Genomic DNA, 15088 nt, shown 5'->3' on the forward strand with positions numbered 1-15088 from the left:
AATTATGCTATCAAAATAATAGTAAAATGATTTAAAATATTAACAGAGTCTCAGGGACCTGTGAGGCAGCATCAAAAAAATCTTACATACATGTAATTTGAGTCCCAATAGGGAAGGAGAAAGAGGATGGTGAAGAAATAGAGTAACATTTATACAAGTATTTAATTTTTTAAAGGTGCCAAAGCAAGCCAATGGGGAAAAAAAGTCTTCAATAAATGTTGCTAGAATAACTAGATATCTATAATGAATGAAATGAACTCCAAACCATACACTATACCATACAATAAATTTAAATCAATTAATTAGAATTATAATCTTAAACACAAAAGCTAAAATCATAGATCTTTTAAAAGAAAATATATGAGAATATCTTCATGGCCTGCTGGTAGGCAAAGATTTCTTAGACAAGTCATATATTGTTATTTATAAAGAGATTATAAATTATATACCACATCAAAATTAAAACATGCTCAACAAGACACCATTGAGGAAATAGAGAAGCCAAAGAGAAAATATTTTCAAAACATATATATGGTTTTTATTCAGAGTATGTAAAAAATGCTTAAAACTCAATAATAAGACGATAAACAATCCAACTTAAAAATGGGCAAAAGATTTTAAGAGACACTTCACCAAAGGAGATATGTAAATGGCCAATACAAAAATAAAAATCACTCCACATCATTGCCCACTTTAGAAAACAGCATGATAGGTTCTTACAAATTTAAACACATTTTATGAGCCAGCAATTCCGTTTCTAGGATTTACTCAAGATATATAAAAACATATATCCAAACAAAGACTTTTACATGAATGTTCAAGGCAGCATTACTCATAATAGCCAAAACTGGAAACAATCCAAATGCCCATCAACAGGAGGAGACAAACAATCTGTGATATATCCATACAATGGAATATTATTCAGCAATAAAAAGAATTACAGAAACAAAAGAATGAATCTCAATAACAACAAAAACATTATGTTGCATGAAAGAAGCCTTATACATAACAGTACATATTAATTGTAATAAGTATGTACGTGCCAGGTGGGCACTCAGAATATCATGGGGAACATTTTTCAAAATGTAATATTGTCTAACCACTATGCTGTAGACCTAAAACCAATATAAGATAACATTGAATGTGAACTGTAATTTTAAAATAATTTTTTAAACAGTGGGAAAATCCCCCAAAAACAGTACATATTACATGATTCCATTCATATGAAGATTTAGAACAGGCAAAATTATAGTGGAAAATATCAGAATAGTGGTTGCCAATGGAGGTAGTAATTTCATGGATTGACTGGGAAGAGGCATGAGGGGACTTTTAGGGGTTATAATAATGTGTTGGCAGGCTATGGCTTGCCACAGGCTGAGGTAATGTGGTGTGGTAGGGAAGGCCCAGACTTTAAATCTAGTCAGACATAAGTTTGAATCTTGGCTCAGCCACTAGTCTGTGAGTCCTTGGGCAAGTTACTTAACTTCTCTGTTTCCTTATCTGTACAAAGGAGACAGATGGGCACAACATGTAATGAGTGCTCCATAAATGGTACCAAATAGTAAACTGACATTTGAGATGACTTCGGGTCACAGGACCAAAGGTGGTACCATTGCATATCTCATGGGCATTATTCCATCCAACGTGTTAGCCTATTGAAGGTTATATATGAATTTTCCCTGGGATATTTGCATTTTCATAAGGTACCCTAAAGATTAAAACCTTACAAAGAGTGCCTCCTCTCCCTCTCGAGGAATAAATAAATGAAGAGTTGGAAAAATGCTTGGCTGATTGGCTCTCAGTTCCCTGCACTGCACTCACCTCAGGCTCTGTACCTTCTTCATAGGAGCGAATGCTGAAGGCCATGCCTTCAAATGTATGGTCCATCCGCAGGACAGCCATCGCCAAGCTGGCCACTGTCAGATTTGCAGTCCTCCCAACAAACTCCATCTTGTGACCAGCACGCTCGATTATCCTCAGAATTCTGCAAGGAACCACAGGTAGAGAAGAGCATCCCTATATTTTTAATGTAAAAACCCACTCTTCTAACAAGATTTCCTTAACGTGAGAGTTTTGAGTTTTAATCACTATCTTTTGTTTGTTTGTTTGTTTGTTTAGGAATTATTAGATAAGAGCACTGGCTTTGAAGTCATAATGAGCTCTAAATCTTAGCTCCTCCAATTTCTAACTATGTGGGCAAATAAAATAACATCATTGAACTTCCATTTTCTCACCTGAAAAGTCAGGGGTAATACTAGCACTCATCTCAAAAGATTGTCTAAAATGTTAAATAAAACTGTTGTATGTAAAGTCATCCTGCAGGGCCTGCTGGACAAAGAAATTTGGATTTTATTCTACTTGTAACAGAAAGACACTGAATGGTTTTAAAAACAAGAGAATGATGTATGATATATATATTAAAAGGTCATTCTGACTAGTATGTAGAAAATAGACCACAGAGAGGCAAAAGCAGAACATTGAGACCAGTTTGCAGGTTACTGTAGAAAGTCAGCTGAGAAAATGAGGCTAGGACTAGAGTGATAGTGTAAAGACAGAGCGAAGTAGAAGGATTCCAGGAATATTTAAGTGATTTAAAAATCATGTACAGTGCTTCATACAAGACTGGGTTATTGATTGGCTGTGAGGTAGAGAGAGGTAACTAGTTTTATTCTCAAGGTTTTTTTGTTTGTTTGTTTGTTTGTTTGTTTGTTTTTGCTTGAATACTGTGTGGATGCATTTTATAGAAACGGGGAACAAAGGGGAAACACCAGCATTGGGGAAATAGGTTGGAGGTTTGGTTTGGGTTAACTATTTATTTAGAAAGTCATTCTTATTAAGGTTCAGTTAAAATTTGAATGCATTCTTTCACAACTGAGATTTCAATGCACAGTTACCCGACTTTTAAAACTGGTGATTACTGTATGCAAAGAAATTAACAACTAATATTTTAAATTACATGAAATAATTAATTTTTCCAAAGTATTAGTACTTACTCATTGCTTACTTCATGCAGATCAGATACTGAATTGTCTTGCTTTCCCAAAACAATATCAATTATTTGTAATATAATCTGGGTTAGGTTCATACTTATTTCATCACATTGTGAAATATCAGATAATTTAGAAACAATAATTTTTGTTTCTTCTTCATCAAGAGAGGGAGATTCATTTATCAAATTTAAAATGTGATTGGCAACATCATCTGCATTTTCTGGACAAACAAAATAGAAACATAAAATGTGCATTACTTAGTTTTGGGCCATGTTAGTCTGCATCCTTCCTTTTAAAAAGTAAAGGCAGTGAAATGGAAATACACACAACATAAAGTTTACAGAAGGAAGATGGTGGACCTGAATTTCTGCAATAGATGGAGTCTCAGAAAGTAGCACATAAATCAAGCTTTTATTCATTAAGTCTTTTTTTTAATACACCAGAGAAAACTTTCTGTCACTGAAGAATTATCTTGCAATTAGATTCAAATCAAGTTAATACTTTTAGATATTGGATTGAGTTAAGTAGATCCCATCTGTACTCAAATATCAGCAAACACTCAGTCTATATTTTCATAATCAAGGGTAGTGGTTGTTTTTCCATCAGTAACCATCAGCTTACCGAAAAAGAGCAAATATGGACCACATAACAATAAAAAGCAACTTAATTTAGATTTTTCTAGACAGTAAGAACAATAGATATTAACTCATGCACTTTTTTCTTCACTTTTTGTTATGGAAATTTTCGAATTTGCACAAAAGTAGAAAGAATAGTCTAATGAATCCTCATGTACCTCATGAATCACTTTACTTCAGCAAGTGTCACTGAAGAGCTAATCTGATTTTATCTACATTCCCACCCACCTTCTCCCAACCCCAGATTATTTTAAAGCAAATTCCAAATATCATATAATTTCATCCATAAATACTTCAGTATGCATTTCTAAAACAAAGAACCTTTGTTTGTCATAATCACAATACTAGCATCATATCTTTAAAAGGTTACCAATAATACTCAAAATCATTAAATATTCACCTAGTGCTCAAATATCCTTAACTGTCTCATAAATGATTTTTAAGAATAGTTTTTGTTTGACTCATCACCCACTTTTAAAGTTAAGAGCTTTGTTAAACAAATACAACAGAAATTAGAGTTTGGTTCATATAACCCATATAAAGCTGAGTTTCTTCGTGGTACCCTCCTAGCTTAAAGCACTCACATTCCAGTCCAGTAACCAAAATATAATGGAAAATAATTAAAAAATACAATCTGTTGAGAAAAATTCCAGAGAAGCGCTATGCTCATAGGACACTTAACCCAGGTTATATTACAAATAACCAACGCTATTTTCAAAAACAAAATAATAAAGCATAAATCACTCTCATTTTCTCTCTCTTTCTGTCTCTCCCTCTCTCTTATTGTTAATGTAAATTAAGAAATCTTATCTGAGATCCTCTCAATTTCACCCCCTCCCTGCTCTTAGCCATCACTCCACTCTGCCCAACAATGGCTTACATAGGAACTGAGTGGGCAGAGTTCTTTCTGAGGAGATGAAAGGAAGAGGGGAGATTGAACAAGGTTGTACTAATTACGTCTAAATTAATATTTTGTCCCTGTTACATCTATCTTCTGATGAGTTAAAAGAACTGAGAAAACAATAAAACTAGGGATAGAAGAAAATATAGCATGTTCACTCATACATATTTCCACTGCTGTTATTAAATTGTTCAGGCTTTGTTGTAAATGGTATGCCCAGAGCTGCCTGACTGTGGTCATTATTCTTTGAGCTGCAGTGGTGTGACTTCACGTCATGCAGTCTCTGCTGTGGCAGAATGAAAGTAAACAGGCCACTAGGAGACCAACTATATTGTAGAATGTAATCCTAGACATTTCATCCAGAGTCATGTGGTTTTTAAGTAAAATTTCAGGACAAATGACACACATGTAAAAATTCTAAGCCTTGAAACAAAATCAGTAAAAGGAATCCCCCTGTAATTATTGTAGGATAAATATACCCCCACTGTTTAAAATGGTTACAATGAATCTGACAGTAATTGCAACAGTCAAAACAGTAACATTATCATTTAGTTATTGATCAATTCCTATGAACCAGTATTCTTTTCTTGACTGCTGCATAACAATCCACTCCAAAACTTAATGGCTTGAAACAACAATTTATTGTTATCCCTCATGGTTCTGTGTTTTGACTAGGCTCAGCTGAGCAGTTTTCACTTGGTGTCTCTCATGCAGTTGTAGTCAGATATCAACTGGGACTGAAGTAATCTGAAGGCTAGACTGGGATGGAAGTCCAAGATGGCCCACTCACATGGCTAGCAGTTGATGGTACCATGGACTACTCCATTGGAGTTTTGTCATTTGGGGGTCAGTTGACACTGTTCCTGGCACATGACCTTTCCCAGTGGCTTAGGTTCAATGGCATGAGGGATCTGGCTTGTGGTGTACTGGAGCTATAAATCATTATCTTTTTTTTGGAAGAGCTGCTTGTTAAACATTTTCTAGCATACCACTGTTTGGGCTTCTTATGACGTGGTGTCTGAGTTATGAGATGAAGAATCCCAAATGAGAGCATACCAAGAGAAAGAAAGCAGAAAATCCAGTCCTTTTGAAAGTCAGTCCCATAATTGGCACAGTGTCATTACTGACAAATTATACTAGACTAACCAGTCACAAGACAGCCCTGATTTAACTCTCATTTGACAAGGAGGGAATGAATCAAGGTGGGCATTTTGGGGAGAAAACACCACAGTAAGGCATTATACATACATTTCCTCATTTAATCATCACAATAACCCTATGTGGTAAGTACTTTATTATTACTCATTTTCTACAGGTTAATAAATTAGGACACAGAAGTTCTAACCCAGATTTTAACCCAAGCCTGTTTGATTCCAAAGCTAGTGTTCTTTAATATCACTTTTGACTACAGCATCTGTGCTCTTGTCCCTTTTCTCCATGGTGTTGATGCTTGGAACAGTTCTACTCTGCAGTTTTGCCTGACATAACTGGTAATTACATTGTTCTATCTCAATTACACACTATCTTGCCCTGACAGTAGGATGGACACAGACAGGAAACAGTTTTGTGAAAAGTTCCAGCCAACTTCATTAGAGTGTGATGCATCTTCAATATCATGGAGGTAACTGAGCACAGCAGAGAACCCAAAGACCTTTACATAAGGGTACCTTTTCTAACTATGTGATATTAAAAAGTTATTAGAAATGAATATTTAAGTGGGAAAATAATGAGTTTTCTCCAACCAAGTTATCTAATGCTTGTCAATAAGATTGAAAGCTAAAGAAAATTGTTTCAATGTGAATGTATTTTTTCCTTTATGTTGTACCTATTTTTCATTAAGCTCCTAACTTACAAGAGAAAATAAAGTTTCCTCCAAAGCTAATAAACTTAAAAGGTTAGCTTTCAGTTATAGGTATACTTACTACCACCATCCAACTGTCTTCTTCCTCTGCAGACTTTTTTACAACATGAGTTCTGACAGTTAATTTTCTAAGAATCCCAACCCAATGCAATGCTTTTGTTGCTATGATGGTTAACATTTTCTCCCACATAGAAAATTCTACTAGCATGTCTAAGAAAAAATGTATCACTTAGAAAGAAGTAGGTCAGTGTGAAACACAGACCTCTCTCTCTTGCCACTCACTCCAAGTTGCAACACTCCATACTGCTCTGACTCATCATTTCAGATCTAGAAACAATCAGAGTTGTGCTTGCTTTTCTAATTCTTCTAGATATTCTTTGGCAAGGATATCAGATTTACATCATCTTCAAGGAAGACAAGCCTGAGAAGTTCACTGCCTCAAGGCAATTCCCTGGCTCTTCTGCAATACCTAGAATGCCAATGCCTTAACTTCCAACTTTTCATTATGGGATAGATCCACTTCCTGACAAGGTATGTATAAACTGAAACTCTATAAGCAAAATCCTTATGCATACTTTAAAAAACATGGATTAAAGAGGGACAGGAGTTTCAGAATGGTGCTGTAAGGAGGGACTTGTGGAAAAGATCTAAAAGGGACATCTATTACAGACTGGTCAAAACGATCAAAGACAATCATTCAAAGTATTTTGAGATTTATGGTAGATATTATAACAAATTGAGATGCATATATTTAACAAAACCTACAGAAAGTTGATGAGTACAGTGGGAGGCCATAGCATTTGAGCTAGAACTGCACCCATCCCCCAGAGCCCTAACTTGTGGAAGAAATGTTGCAGTGGGCTAGGCAGCCAAGTAGCAGTCACCATGTCCTCCAGGTCCCTGGGGTATAAGAACTATTTTGAGTGGGTTTGATAGCCAGTGAACATTAGCAGTTTCCATCTTTCTGAATCTGGACTGTAGATTATCCATGCTGGGCAGTAGCAGCAACTGAGTGCCAGCAATTAGTCCCCTTTCCTCCCAAATACACACAGAGATCCTGCTCCATAAGGACGAGACTGGTGAAGCATCTGGTGAAGTGAATATTCACCATCACCATCAACCCCCAAGCTCTTTCCCCATAGGACAGATATTTTGCCCAGAAGATGGTAGAAGGAAGCCTTAAAGACTGGCAATACTCTGCCCTTGCCAAGGGATCTGTCTATGGAACAATTTATGCCTAAGGGTTTTGTTGAAAACAACAGAGCAATTACTGGCAATAAGGACACTAATATGAGGGTGTGATATCAATAGAAGCAGACCAGTCAGAAGCTTAAGGGGAGAAAAGAGAAAGAGACACTCAGAGAGAACCCAGCTAGAACTAGAGTTATCCCAAGTGGTCAGGGGAAATGTGTACATGGTGAAGGCTGCATCTTCTAAGGGGAAGCATCAGAGGATGGTACACTGCAGGGAAAGTAGATTTCATTGAAGTAGTCCATCCAATGACATTTTTAAACAGAAATATAAAAAGCAATTCTAAAATTCATATAGAACCACAAAAATCCCTGAATAGCCAAATCAATCTTGAGAAAATAAAAGTCATTACACTTCTTGGTATCAAAATATATTACAAAGCTACAGAAATCAAAACAGTGTGATACTAGTGTAAACATAGACATATAGACCACTGGAACAAAATAGTGAGCCAGAAATAAATCCATGCATATACCATCAACTGATCTTCAACAAGGGTGCCAAGGATAAATGATGAGAAAAGAATAGTCTCTTCAACAAATGGTGTAGGGAAAACTGGATATCCACATGCAAAAGAATGAAATTGACCCTTATATTATACCACAAACAAAAATAAATTCAAAATGAATTTAAGACTTAAGTGTAAGACCTGAAACTTTAAAACTCCTAGAAGAAAACATAAGGGAAAAGCTTCATGATGTTGATCTTTATTATGTGACAAAAAGTACAGGCAACAACAACAAAAATAAACAAGTGGAACAACATCAAATAAAAAGCTTCTGACAGCAAGAGAAACAATCAACAAAATGGTCACCCTATGTAATTGAAGAAAATATTTGCAAACCATATATATCTGATGATAAGTTAATCTCCATAATATACAAAAAAACTTCCAAAACTCAACAACAAAAACAAAAACAAATAATTGATTAAAAATGGACTAAGGATTTGAACAGACATTTTTCAGAAGACATGCAGGAGGCCAACAGATATATGAAAAGGTGTTCAACATTAGTAATCATCAGGGAACTGCAAATCAAAACTACAATGAGCTATCACTTCATAACTGGCAGGATGGCTGTTATTAGAAATCAAGAGATAAGTGTTAGCCAGGGTGCGGAGGAAAGGGAACCCTCATACAATGTTGGGGGAGGATGTAAATTTGTAACATCATTATGGAAAACAGTATGGAGGTTCCTCAAAAATTAAAAATAGACTACCATATGATCCAGGAATCCCAGTTGTGAGTATAGATCCAAAGGAAATGAAATCACTATATTAAAGAGATATATGCACTCCGATTTTCATTGCAGCATTATTCACAGTAGTCAAGATATGAAAACCTAGGTGTCCATCAAGAGATAAATAAATAGCCCTGGCTGGTGTGGCTCAGTAGATTGAGTGCCAGCCTGTGAACCAAAGGGTTGCTGGTTTGATTCCCAGTCAAGATACATGCCTGGGTTGCAGGCCAGGTCCTTATTTGGGGGCTCTCGAGAGGCAACCACACATTGGTGTTTCTCTCCCTCTTTTTTTCCCCTACATTCCTCTCTCTATATAAATAAATAAAATCTTTCTTATAAAGAGATAAATTGATAAAGAAAATGTGATGTATAGACAACTAACTACAGAACAATCACCATACAAAACCACCTGAAACTGAACTGAATAGAAGTCCTACAATTATAGAATTAAGAAACCACATTGAGACTGGTAGGATGGGTGAAGACCCGAATTGGGTTGGTCCCACACCCACAAGTGGTGGATAAAAATTAGGTGGGAGGTTCCCCTTTAGGAGAAAGAGGCGGCCTAGTCCACACTAGGCATCCCATACCAGGGCTCTAGTTCCAGAAAGAGAAGTCCCCATAACTTCTGGCTCCAAAAACCAGTGGGGATTGAGGCTGAGGAAGACAGAAGCTTCTGGAGTTCCAGAAAGTTCCTCTTATAGGTCCCACACACAAAGTTACTTCGACTCACTCTCTCTGAGCTCTAGCATAGGGGGTGGGGTGACAGTAGCTTGAAAGGCACCAGAGACTTATGGGGAGGAACTGAATTGTTTGGCATCAGGGTGAGAGCTGGAAGGGCAGCTTTTTCCCAGACAAAAGTGCTGACACAAGACCCTGTTCTTTTGATGAGCCCTCCCCATAAAGAGCCATATCTGAGACTATCAATCTGGCTCACACTGTTTGCCCCACCCTGAAGATTCTCTGAGGCCCCATCCCACCCAACTCTTGGACCCACCCAAGGTATTTCCAGTGACTTTTCTAAATGCATGGCTTGTCTTGGCTCATGTTTCTGATTTTCCTATATTTTCTCAAGCAGCATCTGGCCTTAGCACACCCCATACTTCTTGCTAAGTATCCCCAGCACCAGCACCAGCACTAGCAGCAGACAGCCTTGGTTCACAACTTGGTATTGCATGAGCACCTCCAAGCCCAGCACAAGTAGCAGACATCTGCAGATCACTGCCAGCAGCCCCAGGCAGAATACAGGTGTTAGCTGACCTTGGCCTATACCTCCAAGGAGGCCCAAGTGGATAGCTTCAGACCACATTGAAGCACCATCACCCAACTATGGGAAGTCAGGGTGCTTGGTGGTGGCAAATGTAGCTGAGCCCCAGAGTGGAAAACCACTGGGAACATGGTGGCACGCAGGACCCACTCCACACACCGGTTTTCCCATGGGGGACCAGGCCTGCATTTCTATAATAGTTTAAAAACTTGCTTTCTGCCAAAGGACTCCCTCATTCTGAGCTGAGAACAACAGATGTTCAGCGTGTAACCTTGAAGCAGTTTCTTAGGGCCTATTCTGGGCCAATTTCTAAGAACAGGATGTAGCTAGACAAGTTATCCTTATCGTCCATGCATGTGTAACATTATTTTCTCTAATATGTAAAAGTAATAATCATATAAGGCAATGACTGGCACTATGACTCACAATTTTCTTGGATGTAATCCACCTAAGAAATCAATAAAAGCCTGTTAAGGCAGGGGCAAACTGCGCTTTCTCCTCTAGAAAGTGGCCAGTTCTGTCCCTTCTTCTCCACAGGATTCTTTCAGTCACTGTGCATTTATTCCCCTCATCCACAACACCATGGACTCTGCTGGTCAGAGGTCCACAACACCCAACTACTACCACTAGTGATACACTAAAGGGGTGGGCTCAGTGGGCACCAGAGCCCTGCTGAAGTAAGTCTTGCTCTGTGGGGTGGGCCCCTGAACAGCTGATCCTCCACAGTGGTCAGAAGTCAATGGTCAGTGGTTAAAGCCAGTCCTTGCAGCTGATCAGCCCAAATAATTTTCTCTCATTGACTTGCCTACAGTAATCAAGTCTCAACTACAACAGGAGGATGGAAACAGCCCACACTGGAGTGTAAGTTAAGTATCCAGCTGTGCTACTAGACCCTACAGGACACCTACTATATTAGGCTACTCTACCAAGCCCAGGAGATGTAGCAGCTCTACCTAATACATAGAAACAAACACAGGGAGGATGCCAAAATGAGAAGACAAAGGAGTATGGCCTAAATGAAAGAACAGAACAAAACTCAAAAAAAAAAAAAAAAAAAAAAAAAAAGAACTAAACAAAAAATAGACAAGCAAGTAGAAGCAGAATTCAGATCACTGGTTATAAAGATGCTCAATGAAATTAGTGAGAACTTCAACAGTATAAAGAAGAACCAGTCAGAAATTAAAGAACCAGTCAGAAATTAAGGATATACTAATTGAAATGAAGGATGATTTACAAGGAATCAACAGTAAAGTGGAGGAAGCTGAGAATCAAATCAGCAATTTGGAATATAAGGAAGCAAAAAACAACCAATTAAAAGAGCAAGAAGAAAAAAAGAATCCAAAAAAATGAGAATAGTGTAAGCAGCCTCTGGGATAACTTCAAGTGTACCAACATTTACATCATGGGTATGTTAGAAAAAGAAGAGAGAGAGCAAGAAATTAAAAACCTATTTGAAAAGTATGACAGAAAACTTCCTTAGCTTGGCGAAGGAAAAACACACACAAAGTCCAGAAAGTGCAGGGAGTCCCAAATAAGATGAACCCAAAGATGTCCACACCAAGACACATCATCATTAAAATACCAAAGGTTAAAGACAAAGAGAGAATCTTAAAAGCAGCAAGAGAAAAGCAGTTAGTTACCTACAAGGGAGCTCCCATAAGACTCTCACCTGATTTGTCAACAGAAACTTTGCAGGCCAGAGGAAGTGACAAGAAATACTCAAAGTGATGGAAAGCAAGGGCCTACAACCAAGATTACTCTCCCCAGCAAAGCTATCATTTAGAATTGAAGGACAGATAAAGAGATTCCCAGATAAGAAAAAGCTAAAAGAGTTCATCACCAGTATTATGTGAAATTTTAAAGGGTCTTATTTAAGAAAAAGGAAAAATATTTAAAAATATGAATAACATGGCAAAAATACATATACATCAACAATTGAATCTAAAAAACAAAATAAACAAACAGAACAGAAACAGAATCATAGATACAGAGAATATTTTGATGGTTGCCAGATGAGGGGTGTCGGAGGATGGATGAAAAAGAGGAAGGTATTAAGAAGTACAAATTGGTTGTGACATATAGTCATGGGAACATAAAATACAACATAAGGAATAGAGTCAATAATAGTCTAATAACTATGTATGGTGTCAAATGGCTGCAGGATTTGCCGAGATGGTCACTTATTAAGTTATGTAATGTTTAATCACTGTGATGTATACCTATTACTAATATAATTATGTATGTCAATTGTAACTGAAAATAAAAAATGATTTTAAAAAAAAAGAAAAGAAAATGTGATGTATATATAATGGAGTATTATTCAACCACAACATGAAGCAAATCCTGCAGTTTGCAACAACATGATGAATCTATATGATCATGCTAAGTGTAATAAGCCAGACACAGAAAGACACTGCATGATTTCTTATATGTAAAATTTAAAAAATAGTTGAACTCAGTAAATCACAGAGTGTAATGGTGGTTGACAGTGGCTAGCGGAAAGGGAAATAGAGAATTACTAATCAACAGATATAAAGTTTTAGTTAAGCAAGATTAATAAGTTCTAGAGATCTGTTGTATCACATTGTACCTATTTTAGTCAATAGTCATGTACTAATACTTTAAAAATTATCAAAAGGGCCCTAGCTAAGTGACTCAGTTGGTTGGAGTGTCATACTGTACAGCAAAATATTGCAAGTTAGATTCCCAGTCAGGGCATATACGTAGGTTGTGGATTCGATCCCCAGCGGATGTTTCTCTCTCACGTCAATGTTTCTCTCTCTTCTCTCTTTCTCTCTCTCTCTCTCTCTCTCTCTCTCTCTCTCTCTCTCTCTCTCATAAGCATATTGTTAGGTGAGGATTTTAAAAATTATTTTTAAAATTATTAAAAGGGTGGATTCATATTAAATGTTAATACAAAAAATAGAGTGAAAGAAGAAACAAAGCTGATTGAAGTTTCCAGGGGCTGGAGGAGGGGGAAATGAAAAATGATTAAAATGTTCTGCAATTAGTGGTGATGATTGCATAATCTTGAGAAAACATTAAAAACCACGGAATTGTACACATTAAACAAGTACTTTTTGTTATATGTTAATATATCCATAAAAAATTTTAAACTACTTTGAGATATCAATTTCTGCTTGTCAAATCACCAAAGATCCAGAAAACTGATACCATGCTGTGTTGATGAAGGGGTTCTGAAACAGGCAATTTCATGCTTTACAAGTGGTGGCATAAATTGATGCTACTATTACAGAGAGCATTTTGACACTATCAAAAAGTATGATTGACCCAGCAATTTTACTTTTAGGAATTTATGCTTCAAGAATACCCAATTTGTACAAAATTACATATGAATAATACCCATTACAGCAGTTTTTTAAAATGTTATTAACTTAAATGCTCATCCATAAGAAACAGTTTAAAGAAATACATGCAGTATAATGTAATGCAGTGGGAAAAAGAGTGAGGAAGCTCTTCATATACTAATATGACCATTTTCTTCAATATATTGTTAACAGAAAAAAGCAAGGTGCAGAACAGCATGTATGCATGCTCCATTTTGTGTACAAAAAGGGAAGGAGATTACACATATATGTATACTATTGTATATGTATATATGTACATATATAAATTTTCTTATAGATACATAAAATATATCTGAATGAATGGGGTCAGCAGTGGGAAGCTGTTTTGCTAAATATATTTTTTCAATATTAAACTATGTGAACTATTATCTATTAAAATTTTTTAAATGAAATTAAATAAAGATAATTAGCCAAAAATTATTAGTTAAAAGCATTATAAAACAAAAACAATGATGGTCTTAACTTGTCATGCCCTATTCCTACCTCCACCAACATTAACTACCTAGCTTCTAAAACTGAATTTCTAGGTAGATTTTCCTATGTGAGGTTTGCTTGTACTCTTTCTGGTCTCAGGTCAGGTAGACTAATTGAGGTTTCATTATTTCTTCAATTTGTGCAGAACAGTCTTACCATCACTGATAGTAATATTAGCAAGATCCACAATCTTATTAGAAAGGTCTTGAAGCAAGTAGCATTGTTTAAACTTTGGTTTTTCCCACTGAGATTTGCCAGTGTTGATATCGATTGAGCTGGAAGAGAGGAGAGGAACAAAATATCACATCAATGGATATCGGCAGAATATCCTTAAAGCAAATGGTGAAGGACCATGGTTTATCTTTGGTATGCCTCCCCTCTTCACCCACTCTCAGCCTCCTGCCTGAGATAACAAAGATAGGAGTCTGGTGTTTGTAAAGTGAAGAAAACTTTGCTCTTGGAGGAGAGGTGAATCTAGCGTCCCCTGTAGGAGATATAAATAGGCAAGGGAGCCTCATGCAATGTCCAGCAGACCAAGAGTCAAGGAAGAGATTTTGTCCTTCTGGACATGACTCCTTACCCTCACTTTCCCTTCTTACTCCCATTTATGTTAGAATGTGTTCTCTATCTCAGCATATTAATTTATTCAAGGCAATTAATGTAGCATCTTCTGTATCTCATTGGCCCTCATCATCTACCCTCCCCTACACCTCATCCAATTCAAACCAGTTCATGTCAAGTCAACTAACACATTTATTGAGTACTCACTATATTCTAGGACTGATAGTAGGTAGTGAAGACAAACAGAAGAGAGTCTCATCCCTTGAGGAGCTTGTAATTTGGTGGTTTGAGACTGTAAAATAACTAGATTTAAAAGGCAAGATAGGAGAAGAAAAGTGGCATAACCAAAACTGAATCAAATCACCAAGCAAGAAAACATATTCACAACTTTTGAAATAAACTGGTCGCTGAAAGGACAGGGATGAAAAAAGCTCCCGAACCACCAGCAGCAGTAGAGCAAATAGCATAAGCAGAGAAAGACACAAGGAAGCACCCATTGAGTTCACAATGCTAAATGGCCCTTTTTGGCTGGAAGTATT

At 36.8% G+C, this 15088-nt stretch overlaps 1 protein-coding gene across 1 annotated transcript in view; it reads right to left on the reverse strand.

Annotated features, from left to right (window-relative positions):
- ADGRG4 (adhesion G protein-coupled receptor G4) overlaps nucleotides 1-15088 on the reverse strand; it is a 154468-nt gene that overhangs the window by 42949 nt on the left and 96431 nt on the right. Inside the window, exons 11-13 of the mRNA XM_090264028.1 lie at nucleotides 14145-14263; nucleotides 2994-3210; nucleotides 1822-1984 (exon numbers count right to left, since the gene is read on the reverse strand). Coding sequence (XP_090120154.1) covers nucleotides 1822-1984; nucleotides 2994-3210; nucleotides 14145-14263 — 499 coding nt within the window. The remainder of the gene's footprint in view (nucleotides 1-1821; nucleotides 1985-2993; nucleotides 3211-14144; nucleotides 14264-15088) is intronic.

This window comes from Furipterus horrens, unplaced genomic scaffold (genome assembly GCF_987537825.1).
Source record: "Furipterus horrens unplaced genomic scaffold, mFurHor1.1.pri manual_scaffold_17, whole genome shotgun sequence".
NCBI classification, from domain to species: Eukaryota; Metazoa; Chordata; class Mammalia; order Chiroptera; family Furipteridae; genus Furipterus; species Furipterus horrens.